Source organism: Achroia grisella, unplaced genomic scaffold (genome assembly GCF_030625045.1).
Source record: "Achroia grisella isolate CSIRO2021 unplaced genomic scaffold, CSIRO_AGI_Agris_v1 utg319, whole genome shotgun sequence".
NCBI lineage: Eukaryota > Metazoa > Arthropoda > Insecta > Lepidoptera > Pyralidae > Achroia > Achroia grisella.
The window spans coordinates 896,162-912,680 of NW_026712795.1; the positions used below are offsets into that span (position 1 = coordinate 896,162).

Here is a 16,519-nt window from a genome sequence, read left to right on the forward strand (position 1 = left end):
AAGTATGGGCATATTAACAAATATGCATAACTAAAAACTAAAGACAAAGCAATATAGCAAAGGATATAAAGTTAATATTGACAAAATCTGTCTTAACATGTCTTTATTGGGACCTGTCCTACACTCTGATGCAAAATATTACAGATTACAACCTCTGTTTTGACACTGATATGAATGTAATTTTTGTGGTATTCTAGAAAAGCTAGGATGCGCGTTAGTGACTCTCAAGAAATACTATTTTTATAAGTTACTTTGATCATTACATTGTGTGATTTTAGAGACAATTATTTACGTTTTTTTTTATTAATAATTATAAAGGATACACGCTCCAGTTACAACACTAGAATAGTCTACTCTGTGACAAGTATGTTTCAAATAAGAATCAATTTCAGTACAAATCAGTTCCGGTTTAAAAATGACATAGTTCATAAACATCATGGGAAAACAGCGAATAATTTGAAACGAATGTTACAGAACTGGGTCAAATCTCATAAACATCTGTTGTTTAGCTCTTATTTATTAAAGTGGGGAAAACACAAAACCTGCCAGTAAAGGTAACCCACAGTCAGGGATGCCAACCGTATGAGAATTATACTACAAAGAGATTTTTAGCCTTTTTACCTTGAAATTACTTTTTTACAATCAATTAATATACGAGTGTAGGACAGCTCCCATCAGAGACTTGTCAAGATTCTTTCTCAATATCAACCTTACATCTTATCTGCTCTGCTTACATCATTTATCTGCTCTGCTACTAATTAACCATTAGCTGACTCTAAATAGGACATTTTTAAATCTACACAAAGGAACTGATTAAGTGACCATTTGACGTCTGAGTTCAGAGTGCGGTGATTAGTCTCCGTGGCAACACCTCACCATATTCCTTTGTTTAAAGTATCATAATTGAGCTAATGTACGATATTTAATATTTTTTCTTATAACTCTATTTTAGTTTTTTTTTTTATTTATATTAATTGTTTACTATCGTATTACTATTTTTTAAGTTTGGTAACCCTTGTCAGAATTGAAAACTTATTCAACTGTGTCGCACTATACCATTACGTCTGTTCATTGTATAAGGGACCTTTCATTAGGGCTGAGTGCTAATATTTTTGTAATGGCACTGATGTATCGTAGTCACTTAGAGAATCATATCGTTGTGATTTAGTAGTTTACTATCGATTTCAACCCCAGAAGTCGTGAGTTGAAATCTGGCTGACATAAAAAAATATACATATGTCAAATTAAATTCCTAATTGTACAGGAAATAGAAAACCGATAAGGAACTAATTTAATCCAAGAGACGGCGGTAGGCTGTCTGTATGCTATGTTGTACATATGTACATGTATGTACGCTGGCGGGGTACCATTAGACTGGTACCCCGCCAGCGTAATTCATTGTACCAGTAGAACATAATAATCTCCATAGACAATTATTTATTTATAACAACAATAACATTTATTCATATTAATATCCTTGCACGATACTTTTTTTTTGACAATACACACGTCGCCAACTAATCCCAAGCTATGCAGAGCTTATCTTATGGTTACTAGACTGATATATACATATATAAACTTTCTTTATATACTTAATATACTTAGAAAACACCCAGACTGATACAAACATTCATACTCATTAATAAAATATTAGTATCGTGCGAGGAATCAAACCCACGACCACAGGAATAAAACCGGTGTGCTACTCCGCTAGACCATCGATGCCGTTAATAATATAATAAAGGCCAAGTCAAGTACCTCTTCGTGTTCATATAGTACTACGAAGGGGTAACTGGCTTGGCCTTGCTTTATGCTATAAAGTAAGGCCAATTAGCTGATCGCAATGAAATAAACACACATTATTTACGATGCTTTTCAGTATATATCTGACATGGAACATTACTAGCACTGCAGTCTATTACCATATTATCTTATCTGTGCTTTTACTAACAATACCAGCTAAATGATTGGTGGTGAGAGTGAGGTCCTGGGGATGACGAACATACTTTGTAAAAAGCCGTCTATGTGGGTACAGTCTCACGTATTCTTGCTCTATAAGATGTGTTTGTGGATGAGATTGGGCAGTGAACTTACAAGGCATGAGATATTAGTCCTCCTGTATGTCAATGCATGAGTGGTATGAGTGTCATACTGTTCAAGTATTAAGGTTACCACTTACCATCAAGTGGACTTTGAGCGGGGGGAAGCGTATTCTTAATAATGTGGACTAATAACCCCTTTGCTAGCAATCTACCATGTCAGGTTGATCTTCACGCGGTTCCCCCTGGAAACCAACGTAGTAAATTAGGGGCCCCCATCCCCCTTGTCAGCAATAGTAAGCAAAACTCTTACCCCCTCCCCTCGGGCTTACGTAAACATTTTTCAATTAATGTATTGTTTTTTATAGCAAAGACAATGCGAAGGTTGCCATTTTCGTGAAAAAGTAAATACCTACCTATGACGTAATCATCATCTATGCACCTACCCCCAATTCATCCAAAATAAGCAAACCAAAGAGACCCCTCCCCCATAGTGCTTACGTAATACTTGAACGGCCAGAACGAGGTAGGTTACTATCTGACTTCGCTTAGCTCTTTTTATCATCCTCCACTGATGCCCCGCCAGCGTAAATCATTAGCATACGCTGATGAATCATTAATTGTCATCCATGAAAAAAAGGTAGACTGTGAGCTTATTTTGCTATTCCAAGACTACAGTGAACGGTTATTGGATCAACTAATTCCTAATTTCATCCATTATTATAACATTATTAAAAACCCCAAAAAAATTGAAGCAATCTTTCATCAACTTAACGCACATAAATCCGTTTTTCCATTATCCGCTTCTAATATTTTGCGCTTTAATTAATTTTGCAGGTAGTATTAAATTGTAACGAGCTCAAGACACGGGGGGTCAGTAAATGTAGGTAATATACCTTGAGTTATTCTTCGCGTAGTATATTAAGATATAAATATTCTAATATACATGGCTTTCTTTCTATATTTACTTACTCTTTAATTCACCAGAAGTAAATTATAAAGAACATAAATAGAAATAATAAGGTATAATCGCATATGCAATCTCTTCCAGACAATATTTGGGTCTCTACCCAAATGTCAGGAAAAGGTAAACAACTTCTTCTGAGAGAAGATAGAAAGTGGTAAACGGCGCAAGAATGGACTAGAGAAATAAAAAGGTTTTATAAAAAAGTAATTCAATTGAGTTTCTTGCCAGTTCTTCTCAATGGGATCTATATACAGAACTGGATGGTAGGTAAAAATTAAAATTATAATCTAAACAATTTGACGTTCATAAGCGGATAATAAACCTACGTGAATAAATGATTTTTGAATTTGAATTTGAATTTCATGTTATTTAAACAAGAATACTAGAGCAGTCGTTCTCAAGTTAGCACCTTATTTAGCGATTCTAGATATGGGTGTATACATTTGGTTCGTGTAGAGCAGGCTTTATATAGGCCACAAATAACTGTAACACTAACATGAAGGGTCCTTAAAACCAGTTGGCCGGGAACACGAAACAATTTCCTTGGCAATTTCTCCACTCCCCCGCGCACCCCTCAATTTGTAGCCGAGAAAAAATGGCTTCTCTTATTTATTCCGCGCGGAGAATTCCATGCTGAGTTTTGTGTACAATGTCTGGAAGCGTGAAGGGTTAAAATGCTAAAGAATGTACCTAATATTATTTTTTATTATTATTTTGAATAAGCAATTTTGCGAGCGAGATCAGAGTGGATAGGAAATTGCAAGGAGATGGTTGTTTATGGCAATCGAAGGTATTCGTTTCAGTTGGTATCTTTAAACCGTACTAGCTCTATCTCTTTGCGATATTGATTAACAAAATTAACTTACATTGAATTTTTTTTTATATCCTTCCACTTAGATTATGGAATGAACTACGTGCCGAGGATTTCTCGAGAGACTACAGCATGGGGTTTTTCAAGAAACGTATATTAAAGTTTCTTAAGGGTCGGCAACGCGCACGTAACACCCCTGGTGTTTCAGACATTCATAGGCTACGGTAACCGTTTACCATCAGATGGGCCGTATGCTTGTTTGCCACTTACGTGGAATAAAAAAAATATTTTTGTGCATTTTTTTTATTATACACCTTGTATAGTTTGTATTTAGTATTCTAAACGTAGTGGTACCAAAGTTATGAACTATTTCTAGTCAGCAACCATTCGGTCCGCAGCTGTTTTAGATGGAGTTAGTAAATCCAATTAAAATTTAACAAAGCGCTGAAAGGCCGTTAATTAGAGCAACGCTGGATATGTCCGGTGATTTATAGGCAAAACTGTTTAATTACAAAATAAGAATAATAATGTAATATCAGGATAATGCACACAGCGCCATCTAGTCCCAAACTAAGCAGTGCTTACGATACGGGAAATAGAATACAAGCTGTATTTACAGTTAGTAAATACATACGTTATATACATAACAAACACCCATACGGACAAAAAACATACTCATGAAAAAAAATTTTGTACCGTGCGAGTAATAGAACTTGCGATAAACTGGTGTGCTGAACTGCTAGATCGAGACCGCCAAATAAATTTATGACGGTGGTGTTTTTATTTATATTTCTTTCATTGTTAGACAGAAGGAAAATCTAAAACAAAATCTACATAACATAATTATAACACAAGAAATAAAGAAAAGCTTGTATGTATAGATGTATGTACGTTACGTTTTCACGCAAAAACTTCTGAATGGATTTTAACGAAACTTTACAATAGTATAGCTTATACATCAGATCAATATATAGGCTATAAATTTAGTGCAGGTGCAACCACCGGCACAGCTAGTAGCAAATAAATATATTGAGTAACCGGAATGACAAACAAGCAGAAAGCCCACCATTTTTACTTCGTATAAAGCTGTTCGAACTATTTCACTTCTTAATATTTTATCGAATTATATGTTATTTTACAGTCGTCTATTTCACTACTTAATGTATTTATTATTATTTGGTTTAAAACCGCTACAGTTAGCATATTTAAGATTACAAATATTCAGTGCGGAAATTTTACTACTTTCTTCTTTTGACGACCTCTAATGGTAATCAAATTCCGACCGTTATTGAGTCTACACCCATATTGCGACACGTGTTTCGCCGGTGAACAAGGCGTCATCGGGCATTGAATAGAGTTGGTATATAGATTGGAAGCCTTTTTTTTGTCTGGAAAAATCTTCAACAAGACCGTCACCCCGCCGATGGAGGTGGTGTGTGGGACTCGTACCCACTAAAAAACCACACGGTATACCTCGAGGTGCAGTGGGCCGAAGTCCGGGGTTCGCACTTGGCACTCAACCCAGACTTCGGCGGCTTGGCCTGTCCTGTAGATGTTGTAGGACAGGCCAAGCCGCCGGTTAGGGTGCTATGGCTTGCACCCTACCTTCTCGTGGAGGCGCGTGGGTACACGCGCGCGCCTCCAGGGGCCTGGTTGTGGGGTGGTGCCTATAGATTGGAAGCCTAGTGTAACTGTTCGGCAACCAAACATGGACGCCTATTTCAGCCGCCGAACACAGCTTCTTATGAAAACAATGTTTAAAGTGAAAGATGGGATAAAGTAGTAAATGATACAAAAGCGTAAAATCACAGTATTTCTGAATTATATTACATGAGTGCTACCACGATCATCACATAACTGGAAGTCTTTACAAGCAAGTAAGTAAATATATTATTATTATCGTATTAAAGAAAAATATTAGGACTAATCAACGCAGGGCAAGGCAAAATCGTTTGCGTCAAATTTTGCCCGTCTCTCCAACATTTTACATTACCTATTGGCCATAGCGTGATAGTATGTAGCCTATAGGTATGTAAATGGGCTATTGAATACTAAAAGAATGTTCAAAATCGGACCATTAGTACTCGAGATTCCCACGAATATTCAAACTCACAAATTTTAATGCTTTATAATATTAGTACAGATATTCTATATCAAGCTAACATATGAGAATAACATCTAACTGAGCAATACGTGATTCCTGATCTGTCATAAAACAAGAAAGATTCTCCCCCTTGAGAAATTACATCCGCAAAAAATATGCTATTAAACTTTGTCCATCAGACCATACAGTAGTCTGGTGTAGTTCGCTAATAAACTAGTTCGTAGTCTCTAGTCTCGCACTACACAAACTAGTTCGCGAAATCTTCGCTCTTTAGATTAAATAATAACGGTAGTTTTCATCATTGTAATTGTCGAACTTGAAGAATTACCCTAGAAAATACAGATTTAACTCAATAGAAAATATATGAAAGTATACTAGAAAATTCGATACAAACTGAAATATTCCAAACAATATTATTCATAATGGCCAATATATACTTTCAACAGAACGTACCCAATACTCTAGGAATCTAAAAAGTGACCTTATTAACGATCTACATAAAAGAACAAGAGCACTTATAGGCCTGAACATTTCTAAACGTTTCCCAACCTACTTACTGCCATTTGACTTAGGTCAGGAGTGAAGGAATGAGTTCGCAAGAAAGCTACAAACTAAATTTAGAGCTCCGAGTCGCGAACTATTTGCACAATACTTATATGGATCCGACGAAAAACTTTACGAGTTCTCGACATTTATAACCTCAACGGTTGACACCAAAGAGTTGAGTGACCGGAAGGAGCGAAACTATGATACGGCAACAGTTGGCGAACTACTGAATGGAACAACTGAAACAAATCAGAAACCGCAATTTTCCCAACTGCACTATATTTACTAATATTATATAGGACAGTGACTTTCCTTTTGATATAACTGTACTCCGAACATACTGACAGACCACCTGATAGGAAATAGCAAGCATAATAGCATAGTCATCAGGCTTTCATGGGCCTGAGCTGATTCGTATATCCGTCAGGCAGAAGCTGGCCTTCAGCCACTCCATAAGTCCTTCTGCGAGTTTGAAGGAGGTATCATTCGGTGAAGCTATAAAGTAAGCTACGGTCAATAGCACTAGAATTTAAAAAATCACATCATCATCATCAATCGTCATGTGACGCCCGCAGTACCCCTAGTTAGTTGGTATTTCGGAGAACTAATATGTCTCACTCTTCAACGAAAAATAGCTTGTAAACATGGATATCTACTATACGTTCCACGTATAAAAATGAGATTTTTGGGTTTAGGTATGACACTTTTTTTTTACTTGGGTAAATCCTCATTGAGACCAGCCCGCCCCGGAGGAGGTAGAAGGTTAGTGCTGGACTCTTACCTGATAAAAACCACACGGTGTTCCATTTTTTTCCCGCGTTACAGGAACATGCGAGCAGTCGTCGTCCACCTATGCAGACTCCTCATTTTAGGTACGAGATTACGTTGACACGATTTCTATCCCAATACTGTTAAGATATTAGGTTAGAAAGCAAGTTAGAGATTTTGCTAGAAATTTCTTTGTGAGAATCTAAGTGTTTTAAGGTTGGATACCATGAAATAGAAATAATAATAATCTTTATTCAAATAAACTCAATACAAGCACTTTTGAATAGTCGTTTTTTTTATTCTACCACTCATTTGAAACACAGACTCATCACAAGAAGAATGAGCAAGAAACTTGTGTGTTGCCCTTTTGAATAGATCGTATTTTAAATAAATAATTACACAATAACAAGTAAGAGGCAACTATAATCAACATAGAAACCGCTACGCACATTTTCTTAGTGTAATCAGTTAATATTGCCAGCGCTATGACTTTTAAGATTTTTCTACTAAAACATTATTACCTTTTACAAACTCTTCGATTTTACAATATGCTTTTTTTACAAAGAAATTGTTTTTTAAACTACTTAAAGACTATAGGTAGACTTTGTACAAAATCTACCTTCATAAATTACCCAAATATCTGCTCTGAATAAATTTTAGTCGTCAATTACGCATGCAGAAGTATAATGTTATTTTAGGCAGGTCGGGACCTGTGACGTCATGGGTAACGAATCGTGACGTCAGAGATTTAATGTAGCGTTAGAAATGCTAGTACCAGGACAACCAAGCTTCGCTCGCCTGTCTTTATTGTAAAGTTATATTTGTCTATAAAAGCCGACTAATGACGAGTAACAACCCGAAAAATGTAAAATGAAAGGATCTTAAACAAATTTGATACGAAGATAGATTGTAACGATGATGAACATATGTCTAACTTAATAAAATACATAAATTCGCGGTTAACAGCTAGTATGCTGTAGCACTATAATTATTAATTATATATACATTTTATTTAATCTTTTTTAATCGTTTGTTTGTTTTTTATATTGTTACATTGTGAAAAGCACTGAATAAATATTTTAATATAGCAAAAGATTGGATATGCTTGTTTTCTAAAAATGCCAAATACCCTATAATATAGCAGGATATGCTTGCAGGTGGGTCTATAGCTGGCTGCGCAGTTTATTAAGGGTTTTCCAAAAATGCCAGATACCCTATAATGTAGCAGGATGTGCTTACAGGTGGGTCTCTACCTGGCTGCGCAGTTTATTAAGGATTTTCCAAAAATGCTTGATACCCTATAATGTAGCAGGATGTACTTGCAGGTGGGTCTCTACCTGGCTGCGCAGTTTATTAAGGATTTTCCAAAAATGCCAAATACCCTATAATGTAGCAGGATGTGCTTACAGGTGGGTCTCTACCTGGCTGCGCAGTTTATTAAGGATTTTCCAAAAATGCTTGATACCCTATAATGTAGCAGGATGTACTTGCAGGTGGGTCTCTACCTGGCTGCGCAGTTTATTAAGGATTTTCCAAACATGCCAATACAGGTCGCGCCAGTACGAACGAATAGCTAATAATTTTTAACGTTCAAAATCAACAAATAACTATTACAGTGGAATGAAACACGCAATATGCCTTCTACAATAGCTTTGAGCACGCGACTGTACAACGAAAGAAAACTTAAAAATAAATAATGCATAACATTTTATTAAGGGTTCCGTATAAATTTACGAGGACACTATTGTTATAAATCAGAGAGTTTGTTACATAATAACGATTGAACCGCTAAATGAATCTTAATGAACTTTTACGTGAAGATAGATTGTGTTATGAGGACGAACATAGGCTATTTTTTATTTTTAATATAGAAGTCGATAGTTAATAAATTACGCTAGACAAATGATATAGCGCCATCTAGTTTTTTATACAAGCAAAGTCCAAAGTCCATATGGTACGGTACTAAATCACAAATATACACACTTAAAAATCTGTTTTTAATACACATTAACATATATAATATCCACGAATATATAATTCAGACATTCATTCATGAATTAATATAAATCTTTTTATTGTGTAGGAATAAAACCCGCGACCGTCAGAAAGCAATAAAATGACCGCAAGACAACTAGTTAGAAGTTAATTTATATTACAAAACTAATTTCCTACATCCTTCCAACACTACACTACTTGATGCAATAAACTTAATGAACTCGCCATCTCTAAACTCAACTCTAGTTTCATATACGATTCATGCAACTACATAGTTTCATAATGCAAAGTAGGCTTTAGAGACGGCAACTATATTAAACAACATTGGAAATGGAAGTCTAATATTAAGACAAGAAGCACCTATTTGGGTAATTTGTTTTTTTTTTTAATAGGTAATAGAAGTAGTAACAATAATCTCAGGACAGTTCACACGTATACAGCGTAAAAAACCAACAAAAGCTAAGTTAATAAGACAACAATGAGAATAATGGTAATAATCTCAAGACAGCTCACACAGCGCCATCTAGACCCAAGTTAAGCGAGCTAAAATTTATGTGTTTGTGTGATAATGAATAGAATAGAATGGAAAAGAAAATCAAATAAACTTAAATGGAAGCATTAAAATGCTAAGTTATATTACAAAAGGATGATATTTCAATATGGATTTGTTGAAAATATTTCAGAACATCCACTATCAATGTCAGTCTGTTTGACTTGAAAAGGTCTAAGAAATCTGAATTTACAATGAAATTTGAGTGTTGCACTTGTGGGAAGATTAAATATGAAGATGAATGTACCGTCGTGAGATTTTAATGGAAGCAATAAAATAATCATAACATATTTTTTTAATCTACCGCTCAATCGGAAAGCTGTCTCATTACAAGAAGAACAAATGGAATGGTGCAAACGCCTGCGCTAACAGTTTACACTGGGAAAGCACCAGCGGAGGCGTATAAGATGAGCATGAGGTCAGTTAAACCATCGTTCTCTAGGAATTTATTACGATAGTTTCTAGGATAAACAGTGGAGGTCAACCTGATATGGTACATAGCTAGCCATTTAGTAGAGAGTAGAGCAGAACGTGATTGCTTATGGCAAAATTTCGATAGAAAGTATCGCTATTTGGGTGACCAGAGACGGTGACTTGGTGACTTGGTGACTGAGATGGTGATACTTGGTCTTCTACATAGACATCTGTAGATTTTGGTCTTCTACAGTTTCACAGTCTTCTACGGTGCTTCACATTATGGAGTTAATTTCGATATTTTTTTCAAATTAAATAAAAAATAATTATTTAATTTGATATTTTTTTGTAATATTTTTCAAATCTCAAATTAAATCATTCTTCTATATAATATTAAGTTACTAATGTAATTCATTAAATCAAAATCTATGTTTGGTTTAGGAGAGGTAAGTAAAGAAACAGATAGACAAAAACATCGACTTTGCCTAATACCTAATTATATTTAGAAGTATAATTACTGCAGATTTGCTACACATTTTGCCCTCCAGATATTATTATAATGATAAATTAAAAGAAGCTTTAGGTTGTTTAAATATAGCCATCACAAAGCGTTGAACGAACATTTAATACAAAATTACAAATAATTCCTTAAAGAGGATTCACGTATTTCATTGAAGAAAAAAGAAGCTTAATTTTAATAAGTATTTGAAGAGGAAACAAAACGCCTGCGTTTTATTAAAGACTAATAGTCGATCTCATCTTCGCTCGAGTGCTTATAACGTTGTGAATTTTGTAAGCATTAACATATATGACTTATATATATAAATATATACTATATATATATATATATATATATATATATATATATATATATATATAGTAAATGACGATGAATCTATAAATACATTCAGTAAACCAGCAGTGGACGTCTTCCGGGCTGCGATGATGATGAAACCAGTAATTAGTCATAACATAAATAAAAACAGAAAGAACAATGAAGAGTGACAAGATACATATGTAACAATTCTATATAAAAATAATTTAAATGTAAAAAAAGTCATTCAAAATTAATACATAGAATAAATATTATAAGATATCTAACTGAAGAACTAAGACCGCTCCTAGAAAATTGTATTGTATGAGTGTAAACACTATATTGCAACGTTAAACCAAAGTAATATCTTAAAAGAATTCTTACATAAAATTATTAAAAAACTACTTAATAGTAGTAATATAATTTAAAAAATAAAATAGAAATTAGTATGAAAATCGTAATGCAAAAACCAGATTAAAATTGTTCATCAAAATTTTTCTTATCTCTAACTCAGAGCGATGTCATTCGAGTTTGCAAGCAACTTTCTTGGGTTGATTTTATTACTTTAAAAGGACGATTACACTTTAAGGAATTTTATCGATGTTTTATCTATGCCACGAAGATTATATAATATGTAATAAAAGCGTAACTTTTGAGGTTATTTTTATAAAATTCTTTTTATTTCCACTGATATTAAATGCTGCCATTGTCACTTTTTTCTATTTAGTTTAATGTTGTCTATCTTTCAGTTTAAATTTAGAATATAATATTTATAAACCTTAACTTAGAACAAAATGACATTATAATGAAAATAAGTTACCAATTTATGAACGATTTTTTTTCAAAACAATTACTCGCATAGATTTATTTTGCCTTGCTTATAACAGAAATAATGTTTGTAATTCTGAAATTACTACTTTTTTAAAACCTTTGTAGGTCAATACATGCTTTTATTACATACATGATTAGATTTTTACAACAAATAATAGATGTAGTAAATATTAAAATTTAAATCACAATTAACATAACTGAAACTCTTTTATTAAAATTAACAACTTCACCATCTAATGCCCGAAGAAAAATACATTACTGGCTGAAATAAAAAAAAAATACAATTCACCATTTTATAATTCTCGCCAATTTTTTAAGAGACTACAGAAATAAAATAATCTAGTAAATCCGATACCTATAAGTAAACGATAGAAAAAAGAAGTGGTTTCGGTGTCACACAATTTTGTTTTATGACACCAAAAATTTATGATTGTGCAGCAAATTGAAGCATAAAAAATAAATGGCTCCGGACATAATATAGAGCGTGATATAGTCTCAAACTACGCAGGACTTGAGCAATAGATGCTACAAAACGAATAGATATATACTCATGAATACAAATGCATGTTTTGTGCTGGGAATGAACCAGCAAAATATTGAATGACGAGGCAGTATGTTAAACTAAATACCGAACCATCAAGATCTTTATATACATAAAGAAAATTATCTTATTTTTTTTATGGACATTTCACACAACGCCATCTAGACACGACCAGGGGCGTCGGGCATTGTAAGTGTTGCATTCACAGAGACGTAGATTTTTCACAGTGCTCCTACCATCAAGTTCACAGGCGTAAAGTTATTTTTATTTATTGTAATTAAACTTAATGTTAAAAAATATTACCTCCACATGTTTCCCGAAAATCAGGACAACAGTCTCCAAGTTTCAAGCACGCGTGGTCACAGTAGCAGGGTTTATCCGTCAAGTCTTCTATAATAGCATTCTGGTGGGCCTTTTGCACGACACAGGAGCTATCTCTCCCGGGACAACAAAGATTAGCATCTCTGCAGTAATTCGCGCCACAATGTCCGGCCAAACAGACCGCACTAGCAAAACACAACCAGTACCGAAGCATTTTGGCGCGTAAAAAAAAGTAAAAAGCTACGGAAATACACTGTACAGCCAAAGAGAACTGAATGGGATTCTTTTTTTCTTTTTACCAAACTGCACCGAAAAGGTTATGATTCAAATTCACGAAAATGGAATCGTGTTTCAGTCCACTGACATTCCGAATTAGAACGCCGACGTCCGTTGACCGTTTCGTTCTGAAACAAAATAAAAATATCATTGTTTTTTCGTTTCACGAACAATTTCAGGGTATAGACAATTTGATTGTACGTAGCGTTTCGTGAAATTTAAATATATTTCTTTAATGTAGTTTGTTCACTACAAACATGAATAATTTAATAGAAAATCTTATATTTAACACGCGCAAAATTTTGTTAAACCGATTTTTATTTATTTGTATCTATTTTATTTTAATAACAAGAAATTTTGAAGTCCATTGTATTGTATTTTGTTGAGTAATTACTTGTTTATTTTGTACCGATTTTATTATTATCTCAAATAATGTTATGTTTTGAATATCCTTTTTAATATATTACATGTAAAGAAAAAAAGAATTATATGAATGAATGAGAAGAAAAAATAATTATATGAACTTAAGATTCGACACGAAGTTTTGTCTTTAATTTAGTAACTTGTTCACTGAAAAAAGTATTTTGCTCCTAAACATAATATATATATGATATAATTAAATAATACTAAAATAAACATACAGTAGATTGTGTAAATAATCATCAAAATCTACGCAGAATTTACGAAAACATCACAAGACATAAATAAATCATGCGATCAAAACACTTCATCCTTTTAGAACTCGGTACGTACATGGTTGCAAAAGAACTTTAAAGTTAATGAATATGTGCCTCCTGTGAGGTTTGAACTCACGACCCCTGGTTTACGAGACCAGTGCTCTACCACTGAGCTAAAGAGGCATTATTTTGAATCGTTGAAATAACTGTACGCTATTACCAGATAAAAGAAGTAAAATATACTTTATCTATAAAGACTATATTACTAGAACTGGAATATGTATTTCATCTCTAAACTAATAGACAAATTCAGGAGAAACAGCTAGTATAATATCTTTAAAATAGACAAAGTAATAGTTCAATAATAATAATAATCTCAGGACAATTTACATAGCGCCATCTAGACCCAAGTTAAGCTAGCTAAAGCTTGTGTTATGGGCACTAGACAACTGACACAAATACATAGACACATTTTTTTCGTAAATACATACATATTATACATAAAAAATACACAAACCGATACAAACATACTCAGGAACACAAAGGTTTGTGCCGTGCGAGGAATCGAACCCGCGACCATCGGAAGTAAAGCGATGTGCTAAACCACTAGACCACCGAGGTCGTCATAACAATAACATCTATTTATATATGTAGATTGTATTAATAAAACTTTAATGAGTACCTTATCTCAAAAATTATAGACAAATTCGGGATAAACAGCTAGTGTAATATCTTTACAATGGACAAATAATAGTTCAATAACATTATGTCATTTATCATACTTATATAAGTCAAAGAATACAACTTTATTATCCAAATAAGGTGACATTAATATTGACATTATCTTGACATTCATACATTCGTAAGTTCATTTTTTATAAACATAAAAACAAATTGTTATCAATATTTATTGAATGTCACATACAAACAAACAGATTATTGTCCACATGTTCTCAAACTTATATCACACGTCGCCCACTGTGAAATTATACAAATAATAATATTCAGGGGAGAAATATAAAATACTAGCTTTTGCCTGCGGCTTCGCTCGCGTAGTAGTAAGTATTATTATTAATTAGGTGTAGTTTTTGCGGCTTTACTTTTGTTTAGCGTGTGTAAAAAATTAGGGTCTACAAAATCTAAGAAGATTTATACAAACTTTCATCCCCTATTTTATCCCCTTGGGGGTAGAATTAATAAAAATCCTTTCTTAGCGGATGCCTACGTCATAACATGACTGAAAGGTGACTGACATAGTGATCTATCAACGCACAGTCCAAACCACTGAACGGATCGGGCTGAAATTTGGCATGCAGGTAGATGTTAGGATGTAGGCATTCGCTAAGAAAGGATTTTGATTAATTCTACCCCCAAGGGGATAAAATAGCGGATGAAACTTTGTCAATTTTAAACCGATCGGGCTGAGACTTTGCATGCATAAAGCTACTATGACGTAGGCATCCTCTAAGAAAGATTTTGATAAATTCCACCCCTAAGAGGATAAATATAAACGCGAGCGAAACCGCGTGCAAAAACTAGTACCCTATAAAATTTTGTTATTTACAGATGATGCAACTCTATTAATTACATGTGACTATAATGATATCAACAAACTTCAAAATATTCTTACAAAGGCTGTTACAAAAATCGTCAAATATTTAAAAAAACATTAATCTAAAATTAAATTTTAATAAAACAAAAATTATGCAGTTTAGACAGTCAGCTTTTCTGCCAATCCAATTATATATAAAAAATATTTTATATCGCTGAACAAGGTCACATGTTCTCAAACTTATTTGACGGCGCCGCCCACTTTGAGATTAAATATATTAGTTACATTACAGTCAATGAAATATTACGTTGTACCAAAGTAGGCTTTGTAGAGAGTAGTCTGTTTGAGTACCACAGTCTCATCTATTTCAGCTGCCCAGCATTTTAAGCTGTTTTATTTGATTGTAGGGAAAGAAAAGGCAATAACATTATAGAATAAGAGAAATGACATTTTAGATGTTAGGAAAAGCAAGCCACGAGAGGTATCATATGATAACATGATGGCTGTAGTGCTGTTCATGTGTTTAGACTACGGTTAACACTTACTAATAGAAAGACAGCCAGCTTTTCTGACAATCCAAGTATATATAAAAAATTGTTTATATCGTTGAACAAAGTCACATGTTCTCTGTCACTCGTTATATACATATATCATTACATAATATAAAATAAAGTTGCTGTCGCTGTCTGTCCGTCCATATGTATGCTTAAATCTTTAAAACTACACAACGGATTTTTTTAGATAAAGTGATTCTAAAGGAAGGGTTATATATGTAATACATGTACACCCGTGTGAAGCCGGGGCGAGTAGCTAGTATATCAGATAATCGTAACCCGCTCAAGAAACTATTCACTCTTCTCGTCTGCTGCTTCCTGTAACTGTAACTGTAACAAAGTAGCTACTTTGTTATTGTTACAGGAAGATATAAGATTCTAAATCTCTTAACTATGCATTTGCATTGTTATAAGATTGTATGTGCATTCTGATAATATTTATCAGGTGTTTGTCATCCACAGATAACAGTAATGTGGCAAGTAATATACGATATACCTCAGTGAGTGTTCCGTAGTGGTATCTTTATTTATATTTTTTATTTTATTCGACAACCTCGGTGGTCTAGTGGTTTAGCACACCACTTTACTATCCGATGGTCGTGGGTTCGATTCCTCGCTCGGTACAAACATTTGTATTCATGAGTGTGATTGTTTGTATCGGTCTTGGTGTTTTCTATGTATAATAAGTATTTATTTACAAAAAAAATGTATCTATGTATTTATATAAGTTGTCTAGTAGCCATAACACAAGCTCTGTTT

At 33.7% G+C, this 16,519-nt stretch overlaps 1 protein-coding gene and 1 non-coding gene across 2 annotated transcripts in view; both read right to left on the bottom strand.

The window, feature by feature from the left end:
* LOC131843551 (somatomedin-B and thrombospondin type-1 domain-containing protein) overlaps positions 1–16,519 on the bottom strand; it is a 74,239-nt gene that overhangs the window by 28,680 nt on the left and 29,040 nt on the right. The window contains exon 2 of the mRNA XM_059192225.1: positions 12,684–13,105. Coding sequence (XP_059048208.1) covers positions 12,684–12,915 — 232 coding nt within the window. The 5' untranslated portion in view covers positions 12,916–13,105. The remainder of the gene's footprint in view (positions 1–12,683; positions 13,106–16,519) is intronic.
* Positions 13,766–13,837, bottom strand: Trnat-cgu (transfer RNA threonine (anticodon CGU)). Its single transcript has one exon. It is a non-coding gene; the product is annotated as a tRNA-Thr (tRNA).